We start from the raw sequence: 16,228 nt of genomic DNA on the forward strand, positions 1-16,228 counted from the left end.
GCTGGATCCCACTGGTTACCGCTGTTATCTCCTTAGCACTTACTCACATGTTTTCCGTACATTGCTTCAGACGAGCGTGTTTATTATGTTCATGGTGCTCTCCTGACTCTGTCATGCAGCTGATTCTGTTTATTCCTCCTTGGTGCCTCTTCTACAGTGCTCTGCACACAGTGGGTTCTTTTTTTTTTAAGTTTATTTATTTTGAGAGAGACAGAGACAGCATGAGTGGTGGAGGGGCAGAGAGGGGGGAGAGAGATAGAATCCCAAGCAGGCTCCAAGCTGCCAGCGCAAAGCCCAACATGGGGCTTGAACCCGTGAAGCTGTGAGATCATGACCTGAGCCAAAACCAGGAGTCAGATGCTTAACCCACTGAGCCACCCAGGCACCCCTGCATGCAGTGAGTTCTTAAATTCAATAGACCCTTAACATTGCTCATGTGGAGTCCATTCTTAATTCATGAATCTTTGGCATGTCACAATTTACAGTTTTCCTGCAATGTGAATTCAAATTCACCCAGATGCCTTAAAGGCTGGACCTTATCACTAAGCTGGTGAGTGGGCATAGCCAACAGTCCAGCATTTCAGTTTTACTTGGGCATACTTGAAGAATTTTTATCCATTAAGTAATTCTTGGGAGGGGATTAAAATTTCGTTTCTTTTTTGAAAATAGGCTTCAGGTAAGAGAAAAAAACTTTAGTGTTGACAAGTTAGCAATTGATAGTGCAGGATATGCATATGACTCTCACTGAAGTTTAGCTATAAATATGAGACAGGGGAATTCCTGAATTCCAGATTTGCAAGTTTTCGTATACTCAACTCCAAGTGCATGAGAACGTTAAAGAGACACCATATACTTTTCTTACTGGCTTCCCCAGCTCAAATGGGGCACATCCTCACGTTAAAAAGCCTTTATTTAGTACAATGGTGCTTGACTAGGGCTGTACAACAGAATCACCTGGGGGACTTTTTAATAAATATGTGTATGAGGGCCCTACTCTAGACCTACAGAAAGAGAATCTCTAGGATTGAGGCTGAGATGTGCACATTTTTAAAAAGTACATGAAAGAATTCTGGTGAATACAACCTCTGATTTAGAGAGAGAATTCCACCTTTCAGCAAGCTTACCTGTTTGGTCCCTCTTTAGTCAGATGTGCTGTTGCACCACACTTCTGGACAGCTTTGGGGGTGGCATATTGCAGTGTCATGCTGTGTTGGTTGACAAACCAGTGGTTTCCAGGGACTTGAACGCTTCAGCAAAGCAGTGTCTTGGAGTAGCTCCTCAGTAGTTGAAGGATTTATTATTCATTTTATAGATTATCGGGCCCTTGTTTCTCTTCTTCCTTCTTTTGTGTGTGCTTGAGGACTTGGTCGTTCCTCCGTACCTCCAAAGAGGAAATAAGTAAATATATTCAAATCAACTGAGTTTTTATTTGCCTGAGTTCCTCAAAAAAAAAAAAAAAAAAAAGTGGAAACGAGTGTCACAGTCATCTATGATTTTTAAAAATGTGACATATCAACATAATCATTTCTTGTTATTTACAGTGACCGTAGATAGATAACCAAGCTGAGAGTTTGCATCTATAAAATTCCTTTCTTCTGAGACTTCAGAGTACTCTCTTATTCTTTTCAATTTTTAACCAACATCCTAGGATGGGATTTCCCCCTCCCTGCACCCTCTCACTCGTCTTCTTTTACTAGAGATGTAGGATAAAGCCAGGAACTGTCCTGAGTTTTAATATTTCTAGACTGCAGTATTCACTCAGGGCAGGGTTGGAGGTTGGTGAACTGAAGGAAGTTAATAGAATGGATATTGATATCCAGAGAGGTTAAATGCCATATAGAAAATTGGTCCCTCCTAGAACACAAGGATGCTGGTCATGTGGTGGATAGGGGTAGACAGTGTAGTTTTTGGTCAGTTGACAGTTTGCTGACTTCCAGTTAAAAAAGATGCTCTCCCCCAAAGTCTCAAATCTAGTGAGCTAAGTAGCCTTTTGTGCAGTCAGTTGAATTGCTTTTCTTAAATTGCACCCCTATCTGCAACTGTGAAGTTGAGACGTCTGATTTGAAAAGTACATTTATAAATGGAAATAATAATTATCAGTCCCTTTCTAATGCTGGTTTTGTTTTTGTTTTGTCTCTTCCTTTCTCTAGCATGAAAGACTTTCTAGGTAAGACCTTTCCCTATTTTATATGCATGCTTAATACTTGTGAGAAGTGCATGTCTAATTAAACTTAGCTTTATATAGTGTAGTTGTATTTCTCACATCCTTTCCTTCCTTTTCATTTCCTCAGCCACCAAAGTAGTTCATACTTTTATTATTTCCTGCCTAAGTTAATGCAGTGCCTTTTCAACTCACCTCCTCCTTCATATTCTCCTACTTCCACTTCATTTTGTGTATTTCCACTATGTTAATTTTCCTAAAGCACCTACCAGGCACTGTGTGGGGGTAACAACATGAATAAAATGCTATCCTCACCTTCCATGAGGGCCAAGATAGAAGTATGGACAGGTATTAGGAACAGAGAGAAGAGGCCGTTAACCTAATCTGGTAGTTCATGGTGCTGGCAGGGGAGATGCCTGAATTGAGATTATTAGATACTGTCATTTAATAGTGGATCTAACACAATTCCTTGTACCTAGATGGTGCTCAGTAATAATTTATTGAATGAACTAAAGAGCAGTTTTGCAATTGCTGAAATCCTAAGGAAGCCTATCAGAGTTTGAGGCATGATCCTCTGTAATTTTTCACCTAGCATCTAAGGGTACCAAACTCATCTTCCTGAAGAACAAAATGAAAAATAATAAAGACTGTAGAGTCAAAACTATGAATCTCTCTTTTTCCACTGCTCCTCTGATAGGGAAATTAAGAAGAGACTGAGAGAAGATGTATTTATGGGATAGCATAGAGCAAATGAGTCTTGATTTGTTTGATAATTGAGCTGGTTCTACCTTAATGGTGTATTTCAAAATGTATCAGCTTGCATGCATTCTGCTCCTGCTTACCCTCTCACCAGGCACCAGCTGAAGATAAATAATTTACATCTAACCTAGCAGAAAATTAGTTTTGTAAAATTGGTGCAGAATAGTATTTTGCTATAGTTAATTTTTTTGTGAATTCTGGTACATTATTAATGGCCATTCATGAAAAGAGACTTTCCCTACAGACCTCAACATGTGCTATAAAAATAATGGTTAAGACAGTGAGGTACTAGTTCAAGAATAAACAAAGATATTAATGGAACACAGCAGGTAGCCCCCCCAGAGTCATTGTGTATCAGGTGATTTTCCAGTTCAGCAGGGGAAGAGTTATCTAATAAGTAATCATTGGGACAATTGACTCTCTGTTTGGGAAAGTAGATCCTTCCCTGAAGCCATACCAAATAAACAAAAACAAAACCAGATTCCAGATGGATTACAGTTTTTAAGAGACAAAGATTTTACTACAAAAACAGTAGAAGAGAATATTTATAATCTTTATATAGGAGAGACACTCCCAGGCAGGTAAAAATTGTCAAATTTAGTTGCATGAAATTTAAAATCTCTGCTAGTAAAAGGTGCCATAAACAGAAATAAAAAGTGGGAAAATATACTTACCCCTTGATTAAAGAGTTTCACTTCTAAAATTTTATCCAAAGAAAATAAATGGACAAATGCACTAAGATTTATAGACCAGTCTTCTCACTACAGCATCATCAAAATATCTAGGTGTCTATCAGTAGAGAATTAAATGATCATACAGCAGTACGGTGGAAGACTGTGCAGTCATTTTGTTTTTAATGAGGCAGATGTATGTTTACTTACACAGTAAGATGCCTCCAGGAATAGTGATCAGTGTAGGGAGGAGAAAGAAAGTTAGACAACTGTATGTATTATGTGATTTTATTTACAGCAATATATATTGTAACATATTTATGTGTTTAACCTTTTGCACGGATACGAAGTAAACTGTTAATAGTGGGCTATTTCTTAGGCAGGATTATGGAGTGACTTTCACTTCCTATGTTAGATACTTTGGTACTACTTAAATTTTTCTACAAGCATGTATTGCTTTTATAATCAGAAAAGTCAGTAAGGAGGTTTCTATTTACATTTTTTTTTTTTTTAATGAAGCATAAGAAGAAACAAAGTTGTGAAGAATGGTGTAGGGCTTACCATCTCTGTAAGACAAAGCGATCGTTAATGTCACTAGGAGCTTTGCCTCTCCTCACTGTGTCCTCCTTATTGCTCGTCTACTTCTTTTAATACTTACTTCAGCTCCCCCAGCCCCAACTTTGGCAATAGCTACCACAGGACAGAGACCTCAGATGGAAGTTCCCCAGCCGTGACTGTTCAGACCATCCCGGTTTGGGGATATAGAGCTCTGCAGGGCTGGTTTGTACATAGAGGTCTCGTGTGCCACATTTTCATTTGGCAAGAACAGAGTCTGAGAAAAACGTAAGCCAGTGCGAAGAATCAGGATGATAGTTGTGCACTTAAATGGATAATCAGCTGACAGACCCTGCCCTTCATGCACTTACCACTACTGAAAATGAACTACCATCCACTCTCAGAGCTCAGTTGCTGCAAGATGTAGAAATCCTCATCATAGCCCACCAGTCTCAATGTGGAATATAGAATGGAGGGTAGAAAACAGCTGTTTGGGCACGGTGGTGGTACCCTGAAATGCTTGAGATTCCAACAAACCTGCAGCGCACCTCACAAAATGTACGTACCATGCCCTCGTTTCCGTTCCTCCCCCATCCACCCTCCAGCTCAGAACTCCGGGGCCATATGTTTCTGACTCATTGAAAGTTCATTGGAATCATTTTCTAAGAGCCATTGAGATCCAAGAAACTTCTGCTTTTAAAAGCTCACTCTTGAGGAAAGCCGTTCAACCCTAAACTAATTTGAAAAGCTCTAAGATTTAAGCCAGCACATGGGTCCAAACCACCGACTTTTCAAGTAAGCTCCATTCTTGGCAAATGACAGCCTCCTCCAAGCTGTCGCAGCTTAGCCCCGAAGTCCGAGAACAGGAGGGAGGTTCAGGGAAGGAACATGCGTTGTTTCCAGCCAGAGCATTCAAGTGCTTCTTAGAAAGGGGGTTAAACTACCCTTAAGCATTATCTTCATCCTATTTCTTTGTTCTCAAAACCAATGTTTACCTTTAACGTGTCTCCCACAGGTTGGAATCAGGAGGTAGCAACTCTACCAGCAGCGATTCTTACGGTGACCGTGACCGGGCTTCAGCAAGAGCCCGACGGGAGGCACGGGAGGCCCGCCTCGCCAGCCTGAGCAGCCGCGCGGAAGAGGACACCAACAGGGATTATAAAAAAGTAGGATCCCTTGTCAACTTGTCTGTTCTTCGGTTATGACATGCAGACCTTTTGGCCTTTTCCCCAATGTAGAAAAATGAGTGTAGTTCTGATGAGGCAGAAGAAAAGGTGTTTACATGACAAACAGTAGCATCTAATTCCTTTCAGGTTCTCGGTTTGCTCCACCTCTCCACCAGCTTCCTAAAGACCACTCCGTGATTGTTTTTAGTGCAGTAAATATATGCCTAGAATCAGATATGTTGAGGTGTAGGAAAAAGTGAAGATTGACAATTGTAGAAAGGGGAAATAAAAGTCATGCTGTGTGTCTGAGCCCCAGAGAATCATTTGGTAGACTCTGGTACTATTAACGAACACATGCTTTTCATGAGGTCCCGTGAATGCCAAACCGAATACTTCTTGATGATAGTACATGGTAATCTGGTTTGGAGGGGGTTTAAAACACTTTACAGTTCATTTCCTTTGGTTCTTGCAGAAGAGTACCTAGCACCCAGGGCAGACTTTAAAACCTTCCCTTTCAAGTGCTTAGATACCAGAGGAGAAAACCATTTTTGTTAGAAATGTTTGTTTTGTTAATGTTGTGTTAAGCAGAACCTGACTGAAATCAATATACACGCTAGGCCAGCTCTAAAAAAAATAATTCTCTTTGTATGGGGAACCACAATGGCTATTTTTCCCCCAGAGACTAACATTATTGAAGCCATTGTATTTGTGTTCGGGACCTGGGACTTCAGTGTTACGAAGCAAGAAACCAGTTGGCTGAATGTATTCTGTTTCCTAGATTTTCTCCATCTGCCCCACAGTGATGGTTTGGGGGGTTTCTCATATGATGAAACTGAGTGGGTTCTAATTCTGGGAGGCGTGCCTAGTAGGTGACCCGATTCTCTTTCCCTCCCCTCAGCTCTACGAGAGTGCCCTAACCGAAAACCAAAAACTGAAAACAAAACTTCAAGAGGCCCAGCTAGAGCTAGCAGATATAAAGTCCAAGCTTGAGAAGATGGCCCAGGTAAGGGAGAAGAAGAAGAAAAAGATTGGGCGGCAGGGGTGAGTATGAGGAGGCAAAGTAACCTAGGGGGCTAGAGGTGGGAAGTAATACAGAACTAAGATTGACCCTCCTCAGAGACAGGGAGACAGAAGCCTCTTAGATTCTAATTTGATTTCAGGGTTCAATCAGCATTTAACTTAAAATGGAAAATTCCTGCACTAACAATTCCTAATGGCCTGAATGCTAATAATTAATATTATGGACTATCTACTGATTGATTTCTTAGTAGAAAAGTATCAATCAGCATCACAAGATTAGTCCTAGACAGTGTCTCCTGTCTTGATCATCATGTTTCAGTCCAGTTTATGTACAGTCACCTCCTAGAGAGGAATGAAGAAGACACCATTAAACCCAGTACAGAGAGGTAGCAAATTAGGCCTAGAGAAATAAGTGGCTTGCATAGGTCATATAAGAAATCAAGGACACAAGTGTTGTTAGAACACACGACCAGGTCCCAAAGTATATGTTACCTCCTCGAGTCACCAGTGTTTTCCAGCCGAGGAATAAGGAATATTAGTGGCAAACAGACCAGATAAACCATTTCCTTTTACTGCCAGGCCTGATTTAATTAGGTGACACTCTGGAGGACACTGGAGGCAATAACCTCATCAACAGTGTGGCAGACGCCGCAGCTGAAAGCTGAAACAAGTGCTATCTTGGGTTATTGCTGAGGTAACAGGAAACCTATTGAGTTATTGCCTTCCTGGAATGCCCAGGACTAAGAATTTTGAAAGCTGAACTGAGGTAAAAACCGACTGTTTACTGGGAAAGCATAAATGAAAACCAGAGATGGCTCGTAGTTCTGATATAATCCAAAAGCAAAGACTAAAACGGTAGGATTGTACAGTACTGGATACGCAGGGTGTGGGGGCAGGGGTGGTTCAGTGCCCTCTGAACATCTTGTTGCAATCCCTCTGGAGTGGGACAAGCCAGCACTTGGAAGCCAGCATCACGGAACTGCATGGAATTTCAACAGGACAGCCACGACACCCACATTTTCCAGAGAAGGGTTTGGTCAGGTGCACAACGAATGGCCTGGCCTGTGAGCCACCTGTCAGTTTGGAAGATGCACCCCCTCTGCCTGGTTATAATAGCTGAGCATGCCTCTTGTGCTGGGGATTTGTAAGACCAACTGCAGCACAGATGACAGCTGGGCATAAAGTGGTTTAGTAGGACAAGAAAAGTGGGTCTCCATCCAAAAGGAAACACACACACACACACACACACACGAGGCAGGGGGACAGAACTAAATAAACCTCAAGGGTGTATTTTGACCCCAACATTACTGAGCTGGGCAAAATGTCTCATTCACTGTACACCCTCAGAAGATTCCTAGGACTGACTTTTACTCTGAAGAGTGCCACCAATTAGCAGTGATTAATTAGTACAGATTGTATGCTGCTTCTGATCAGGAATTACTGGGGCTATTTTACAGAAAACTGGGGAGCAGTCATGTGAGGAACCACAGGAGGACCCACTGTTACCGGCTCCCCACTCTGTCCAGAAGCCCTCTTCTGACAGCATATTTCTTGACCTTTAGGGGTTCTTGGCTTTTCTACCAGCTTGCGCTTCAGAGCAGTGAGCAGTCTAACAAGCTGCTGACACTGACTTGCACAGAGGACACTGAAAATAAAACCAGCCCTTCCAGTCACTGGGGAAAACGATTTACTTTCTAGCCAACTGCTTTGCTGGGTGTGTCAGAATATACTTAGTTTTGCCAAATACAAGTTATTGAAATTCGGAAGAAATAATGGTGCTGCAAACCAGGTCTCTGCTGTTTACCACAAATGGAGCCGTTTGGCAGGACAGAGAGGAGGAGGGCCTGTCAGCCTCGCACATTGTAGGGAGACAGTTACCACATGGACACACATGACGTTGTACGTAAAAGTTCCACCCTAACTCTAAGGGGGTTGAGATTTAAAAAACAGAAAGAAACTAGTTCTTTGTAGAAGTGGACTAAATGAAATAGTGAAATCAGTACGGCTTCTGTGCTTCACAGGCTGACGAGGATATAAACGAGCTCCAGCATCTACTTTTGCCTTTTTGCTTTTCCTTCCGCTTCATAGTAGATTCAGTGTCAAGGCAGACGGCCATGACCTTCAGAACAGAAGGTGAAAGCCCAGGACAGGAGCCAGGAAGCAAGAGTTTTACTGTTAGTTCTAGCTACTCCTTAGTATTTTGAAAGTTACTAAGAAGTTTCTGCAAGAAGACCAGCATACTTTCTATATTTGTTAAATGTTGTCTGTGCATAGTACTAGACAAAATAAAAATAATCACCTGTGTTTCTTAATTATAGGAAATCTTACAATGCTAAGGCCAAAAAGAACGTAAGGGTTCGTTTCCATTCCTCGTTTAAGAGTCACTCACTACCTGAAGTTATTCTACTGTTTAGCTACGGTGGCTAAATCTTTTAGCACTTCTGTAAAATTTATAATGACAGTCAAAGACGTTCTGAAATAATAATAACAATAAGATGTTCTAATCTTTTGTTCAGATAAAATCTTACCTTACCTGGAAGCTCAATATACAAAACACATAAGAGTGCAACTGTGGAGTTCAAAGCAGGGCGGATCCATGAGTGGGCTCCTTGAAAGCCCTGGAGGCCCACCCACACGTGAAAACCACCACTTTAAAAGAAAAACAGCCTCAGTGCCCAAAGCAGAAAGAATAGAGTGCAAAGGCATTGCTTAGAAGAGTGCCATGCGAGGGCTTCCTGGGTGGCTCAGTCGGTTAAACCTCCATCCGACTTTGGCTCAGGTCATGATGTCATAGTTCGTGGCTTCAAGCCCTGCATCAGGCTGTACACTGACAGCTCGGAGCCTGGAGCCTGCTTCAGATTCTGTGTCTCCCTCCCTCCCTCCCTCTCTCTCTATCTCTCTCTCTCTCCCCTCTTCCCCCACTTGTGTTTGCTGTCTCTCAAAAATAGATAAATATTAAAAAAAAAAAAAAAAAAAAGGAAGAAGAAGAGTGCCATAGGGCTTAGACACTCAAGCTCATGAGTCTCTAGCTTTCAAAGAAGGAAAGCCACTTTTCATTTCCCCTGGGTCGTGAGATGACTCACAGAAAAGAGGAAGGGAGGGGGTGGTGAGGTATAAGAAGATAGTTGTGTTGAAGACCTAGCAAGTGTTTGTGTGTGTGTTTTGGTAATGTCTTTGCATTTGTGGCAGTGTTAAGTTTCAAGGAACACTACTGCTGCTTTCCGCTCCCCAGTGGGAATCCTGTAAACTTCAGAGAGGCGATAACGTTAGGCTTAGAGATCTGTCAGAATCTGTTTACTAGGGGCCTCAGTCACAGTGAGAGCCCAAAGCCCTGACATCTATTTCTGGATGCCCAATGGTGAAGCCGAACCAGACTGGGCTTCCTAGTGACCCTGAGACAACCTAAGTGACCACTGTTTCCCTTCAATTTGCACTAGCAGAAACAAGAAAAGACCTCTGACCGATCGTCGATGCTGGAGATGGAGAAACGGGTACGTGTGTGTTTCTCTCCCCTCTGTTTCATCTCAGTTTCTCTGACTTTGTTGTTCATGCCAGTGGAAAAAGTTCATCTTAAGAAGGCGGGAGTTCTGCCACATTCCATTCCCAGCTTGATAATAAATTCTTTTTGTGTGACTCTGGACAGCAATTTGATTGCTAGTCCTTTTGGCTTCTTCAGATGGTCAGTACTTTTCACATATTACAGTCTTGGAGTGAGAAGGGTCCTCGGAAGGTCATTTCATGCATTGGTTTGGCGTACGGACAGAACTGGACAGACACACACACACACACACACACACACACACACACCCCTACAGTGTATTTTGGTTTACTGTAAATCAGCACACATGTACAGACCCAGGACCAAGGTCTCTTTACCCTTCCCATCGCCTTGAACAGAAAGGAAGTTTCAGCAGGACCCTCTGCCATTGATTTAGGTTTTATAACTTGAAATACTAGCTGGCAGAATCTTTTACATTCTCTGAGGGTGGGTGTGGGGGGGTTCTGGTTCAATTGCTGACCTCCTCCCGACTGCATTCAGAATATTTTTCTAGTATTTGACATTCTTGGATTGGGAAAACTCAGATTTATTGATGAACCCTAGCTGTGACGTGACCCTAAGGGTATAATATGTTCCCATCTCTCCTGTTTAATTTGGAAAGCAGCAAAGTTTTATATTTTATTTCCTTGGCCTGTAACAAAACCTCCTTGCTATCTCATCTAATCAAGGAATCTTCATCAAGTCGAAGCTAAATCAGGAGTCAGTTGCTGGGAAAGAAATGGGTTAGGGGGAGGGGTGCTATTTCTTCATAGACAATGATGGCTACTTCCCCACTCACCATCTGCTCCCCATCATGGTAGAAGCAGTTTCTTAGGAATTTGAGGGGAGAGTTGCTGAAAATAATGATGACTTTATGTTATTAGAGAGCAAGGGTCTTGGTCACTTGCAGTCATTTGAAATTCCACAAAATCTTCAGCTTCCACAGAATAGCCCTGAGTACCCTGGTCCTACCATTTGTATATCTTCTAATCGTCTGATGGGAGATTTAGATCGTGTGATTTCTCTCAGTGAAGTAGTTTCATCCACAGATCAGACAGTGCTTAGTCTCCTGCCTGAAGTTTGCCTGAGACATGACGCTGCTGATCACGTGGCAGCTGGAAGGCAGCATTTTGACTCCCTTCTAAGCCCAGTAGATGTTCAACAGTCTCGTTGTTTCTAAACAGGAGAGGAGAGCCTTGGAGCGGAAAATGTCCGAGATGGAGGAGGAGATGAAGGTATGGAGAACTCTCCTTTCTCCTTTTGTGTGCCCCTTCTCTGAGTGCCTGCCAGGACTGGGTGGTTGAGCATAGGGCCACCCCTCAACCCCCTCAAGAAGAGACGATGTGTAGAGTTGCCGAGCGCCTCTCAGCCATTTCATAGACTCTCTCGGTTCACGCAGCATCCACTGTGGACACCTCAAGGCCCTTCTGGGAGCCAGTGCTGCCTTTGGTTGAAGGAGAGGCGTCTGGCAGGCTGGAGACAAAATTAAGTTGAACTTCTAAGGTTTTCCAAGCAATAACTTGCCCCTCAAGGGGCTGGGTACAAAGGCTAAAACAAGGTTTCCAGCTTCCCAGGCCTCACACTAGGTGCCTAGGGAAGGCTCAACATGGCCAGAGACTCTCCTGCCTGGTGCCCCTCCCTGTCTCAGCCCTTTGCTGGAAGGAACACAGTTTGAGACATTCTGCAGTGGAATGCAGATTAATTTGCATGTCAATCTTCTGCCCCGGTCCATTTCCCCTGCAACATTCAGTAATATTCGGGATTCTCCCACTAGAATTAGCTCATGCCACCAGCGACACTTCATGGCTCACTGCTTGCCTCTCTCTCTTTGCCATGACCTACAGTGACCATCATCTCCATTAGCCACTTTAACGAGCAACTGCCATCATAGGCAGTTTTGAGTGCTAAGAACTGGTAACCTACCCAGAAGAGTCAATTCGCTGCCTTGAAAAGGGGATGTAGAGCAGCAGGGAATATAGAGCTGCTCGGGGTAGCCACCTGGCTATGATTTGGGAGCATCTGAGCCCTGCGGGGCGTGATGCCACATGCCCATAATCACCTAGCGCTTGCTTGGCTTTTTTTTTTTTTTTTTTCCTTCAAGGATCTTACTTTATGACGTGTGATACAAAGCATTCATCTGGTGAAACACAGGGGTTTATTTGGTTGTTTTTTTCTAACCTGGGAACCAGAAGCACTGGGGTGATAATGAGACAGAGCCCCAAATCCCTTTCTGTGAGCAAGCATCCCTAATATGCAATTGGAGCGCTTTAGGAGAGACGTTTATTATTCCAGTGTCCAAAAAAGTTGATTATTTACTGAAAACTTCTCAGGACCTGACAAGGTAAAAGTTTACACACGATGCAGTGCCGATAGTCCTGTAACTCTTTATAATTCCAGAATGAAGGAGATGTGGCAAGCCTTGTCCTTGAGTTCTGTTGTTACCATCCCAAGGCTATAACTGATCACATTCACATAGAATTTCAAACAATACCTACTTATATCTCCAAAAAGTGGCACTTAAATAAGAAATGATTGATTCTCCTGAGATGATAAAAACAGGATGATCCAACACCATTAGCTTCTCCATCTTCTGCTTTTTCCAGACTTACCTCACCTACCACACATAAGTATTCTCTCCCATCTAGAGCAGTATGTTAGTAGAGCTAAACAGTTCTTGATGAACGAATGCCCACAGCTCTTGGTTGCACTGGGGGCTCCACCATTTTTGAAACCCCTTGAGCTATGCCATCTGTACTCTGCTATTAAGCAGCTGTCAGTGGTACTCATTAAAGAATAGCCTAAGTGCTGAGCAGGAACATGTAAATGAGGCCAAAGCTGGTGCCTTCTAATGAGTACCCAGGAGCCCAAAACCAGCCCATACCCACTAGTCACAGAACTCTGCACCACATCCACCCAGGCCCACACACAAAGACCCAGAAAGTCCCAAATTGGGGCAGTGGAGGCCCTTCTTTATCTCCATTCCAATTCTAATTGCCAAGTATGAGAGCCCCTTCAGTGGTTCTGTTTGCTCTCAGTCCTATGGGTTGAGACAGGCTTATGTATTTCTCTCTCCCTATCCTATCAGGCTATGATTTCCTAAACTAGGCCACAAGTTCCTTTCTTTCCTCAGTAGAGATCATAATACATGAAAGTATTTGCTCCCAGGGTGCCCGGGTGGCTCAGTCGAGTAAGCGTCCTACTCTTGATCTCAGCTCAAGTCTTGATCTCAGGGTCGTGAGTTGAAGCCCCACATTGGGCTCCACACTGGGCATGAAGCCTACATTTAAAAAAAAAAAAAAAGGAAGGAAGAGAGAGAAAGAAAGAAAGTGTTGGCACTCTCAGCCATGAGTTACTTGCCAGCCAGCTTCAAATTCAGTTTAAATCATCAAGTGGAACCAGATCCTGATTATTTAGACCTCAGGCCAATAGGTACACCAATTTGAAACTGCTTTTTGTTTGTTTTTTTAGTTAAAAAAATCGACCCAGTCAGTTTCCATTATTCTTTATTACCAATTGCAAAGTCAAATGAAGAAACACCTGCAAGTTCTAAAGCCTCTAAATACCCTTTGCTTACATCAAAGCCTAATACCAGGTTTACAAATCGTCCAGCTCCCCCTAGAGGACAAAAGGGGAGGGACATACAAGCCTCACAGTCAGCACCAATTTCAGGATGCTTGTGTTTGTACCTTCAGATAGGCAAAAACTTCAGATATATAGATACAGACATCATAAAATCAATATCACTGGCCTTAAAGGAGTCTAAGAAGCTGCTTGGTTAGCCTTCAAGTCCTTCTTCATCCAGGCTACAGTTTATGGTAATCAACATCTTGGGAGTGATCAGTGGGCAAAATCTGTGTGTTCTAGGTAGTCAGGCAACAGCACAGGTAACTGTCTTGTCGAATCCGGGGCCCAGTAGAACTAAGGACCAGTTAGACCCCATGCCTGTTGCATATTTGGTTCATACAGATGCTCAAACCTCTTGGAGCAATCAGTAGGGAGCAGGTTGAGAGTTGACCTCCAGTGAACCCTGAAGATAAAGTAGGTGCTCGAGGACAGAAAGTGACTCTGGTGCCTGTTTTTGTGACTCTGGCAAATAAAGTACAAAGGCCAGGTGAAATGAACCATGAGAGGGGCTCATCCAGGTGTATGTGAGGCTCTGTGCTTATGACACAGGTTGTGCCTTTCTGGCCGTACTTGAAAGGTAAGTATTTATGAATTCTTCCCAGGACAAACTCCACTCAGATCCTGGAATGGAGTAGGATTATATGCCAGCCTCTGACAGGCGTGCATGTCAGCGTGAGCTGTGCTAGGCTGCACTTGGTCTTGCCCACATCTGACCCGAGGACTTTTCTACTGCATCCTCCATTCAGCATCAGCCTCCTTTCCAGACCTTCTCTTCCCTTTCCCAGGTCCTTGCATGAGGGGCCCAGCAGCCACTGCCCTTTTAGATTGGTCTTGGAATTTTTATTTTTACTCACTCTAGAAATATCACTAGCTGATCCTGCCCTTGCCCACCCTGCTCTGTGCCCTGCCCTTCCCTCCTACTTGCCGTGCCTTGTTTTCAGTACTCTTTCCTATGGAACATTCCACAAGATTGTTTCCTGCCTCTCTCCCTCATGCTGATAACTTCCAAATCCTTCCACCTCGATCTGCTTGTACTCACATGTTAGATTGAATACTTTTCATAGTTTATGTCTTTAATATTATTCCCTAGGAGGCAAGGACCACTTTATATAATGACAATGATTACGTTGAAAGCTTTGGTCCAATGTCAACACCAAAGAAGGGTGAGAGCCAGGGACTTTCCATTGGTTCTTATGTTTGGTCCCTGCCCATTTCTTTAAATATTTCCATATGCTGCACCATGATCTCCTCTGATCTCAGTCCTCTTCGTGGCCGAGATGCTTGCAGAGGGTAAAGAGCATTGCTTGGTCCCTGCCCTTCAATGGCCACGTGGAAGTGTTTGGCTGCTCAGCCTTTTTTCCAAGGCGCTCATTCTCCCTCTTTGGGGAAAGAGCTATTGAGCAGTTTGTCTCTGCTTGTTTTTCCTTTTCACTGTTTTTTCCCCTTCATGCTACCTTTCATTTTCTTGCTTCTTCACTTCCAACTATAACTCCACTAATCCTTCATTTCTGTCCTTCACATCTGTGTGGGTACGAGAGACGTCTCTCTGGTTCGTAGTCACTGTAACCCACAGGATTTTTCACCTTCCTCTGTGAAGCTCCATTTGCATAATGAAATCATTTTCCTCCTCCCAAAGAGTTGATGGTCTCAGTTACAGGGTCAGTCCAGATGACCACTTAGGAAAGGACAAGTGACAGTAAGCAGGCCTGTGATATAATGCCATTTATTGCAGTCTTTAGGTCCTTTAGAGGATACGAGGTGTTAGGAAAAATATCTGGGGGCTGGTTGTTCTGTTCCATTTGCAACACTTACAAATAGTGAGGTCTGGACTAGTACATCAGTCCAACCAATTCCGTTATCGTGGGCATTTGTGATTTCTCCAACTTTTGTGCACAGCTGTGATTTTCAGAGGATGAATCTGTACGTGAACACTTTGAAGCAGCTCCCAGCCTCTTCATGAACTGGGACAAAGAGAGCACAGTTAGCTGTGAATTTCGTGTTGCAGGTAGTCGTACGGCAGGTCAAAGGTGGGTTGGCAGTTCTTGGGTCCTGGAACAAGCTTCCAGACTGCAGTGGAGAGCTAGCAGGGTTAGTGAAGCATCCCACAAAACAGGTTAGAGGACCACCTGACAGCTGCCGGTTTATCTTGGTATGTGCCACTTCACCCTCCTAAACAGTACATGCCTTGTACAGAAAACTCTTGAACAACAGCCCCTCTTTTATTTTCCTTGTTTTATTTCTTAAATTAAAAAATAAATGAGGTAAGAGAAGGACCCAGAAAGAGAATCAGTAGGAGTAGGGGGCCAAGATAAGAGGAGGGAGAAAGAAAAGGGCAGTAGCTGGATTTGGGGACACACCGAGTCCTGAACTCCAGGTCCCAATGATGATGAAGAAGGGGCCCCAAGGCTATGGCTCAGCCATGTTAAACCTGTTCAGAAGGCCCCAAGCCACATGGTGGGCTGTCCTTCTCAAAAGCCATCCAGATGTGCTATTTGAGAGCCTGGTGGTTGTATTCAGATGGCTGATCTTCAACATAGTGAGACCTTAGCCAGGAATCATAGGCCCGGCTCTCCCCCCTCGTTGGTGCTTCTCTCCATTATCCCTCCTCCCACCCCCACCATTACTCCTGCCTTTCTCATTTCCTTTCTTGCATGCCAACTAAAAACAAAAACAAAAAGTCACGTGATTTCTTTGTCCTACTTTTATCTCCTCTGGTCTGTCTTGTCTCTCTCTC

The 16,228-nt window shown here is 43.4% G+C and overlaps 1 protein-coding gene across 5 annotated transcripts in view; it reads left to right on the top strand.

The window, feature by feature from the left end:
* PPP1R12B (protein phosphatase 1 regulatory subunit 12B) overlaps positions 1-16,228 on the top strand; it is a 219,437-nt gene that overhangs the window by 189,754 nt on the left and 13,455 nt on the right. For all 5 annotated transcript variants that reach the window (XM_042925735.1, XM_042925736.1, XM_042925731.1 and 2 more), the window contains 5 exons: positions 2,151-2,167; positions 5,162-5,312; positions 6,211-6,315; positions 9,770-9,823; positions 11,055-11,105. In XM_042925735.1, coding sequence (XP_042781669.1) covers positions 2,151-2,167; positions 5,162-5,312; positions 6,211-6,315; positions 9,770-9,823; positions 11,055-11,105 — 378 coding nt within the window. The remainder of the gene's footprint in view (positions 1-2,150; positions 2,168-5,161; positions 5,313-6,210; positions 6,316-9,769; positions 9,824-11,054; positions 11,106-16,228) is intronic.

The sequence above is a fragment of the Panthera leo genome, chromosome F3 (assembly GCF_018350215.1).
Source record: "Panthera leo isolate Ple1 chromosome F3, P.leo_Ple1_pat1.1, whole genome shotgun sequence".
Lineage (NCBI taxonomy): Eukaryota > Metazoa > Chordata > Mammalia > Carnivora > Felidae > Panthera > Panthera leo.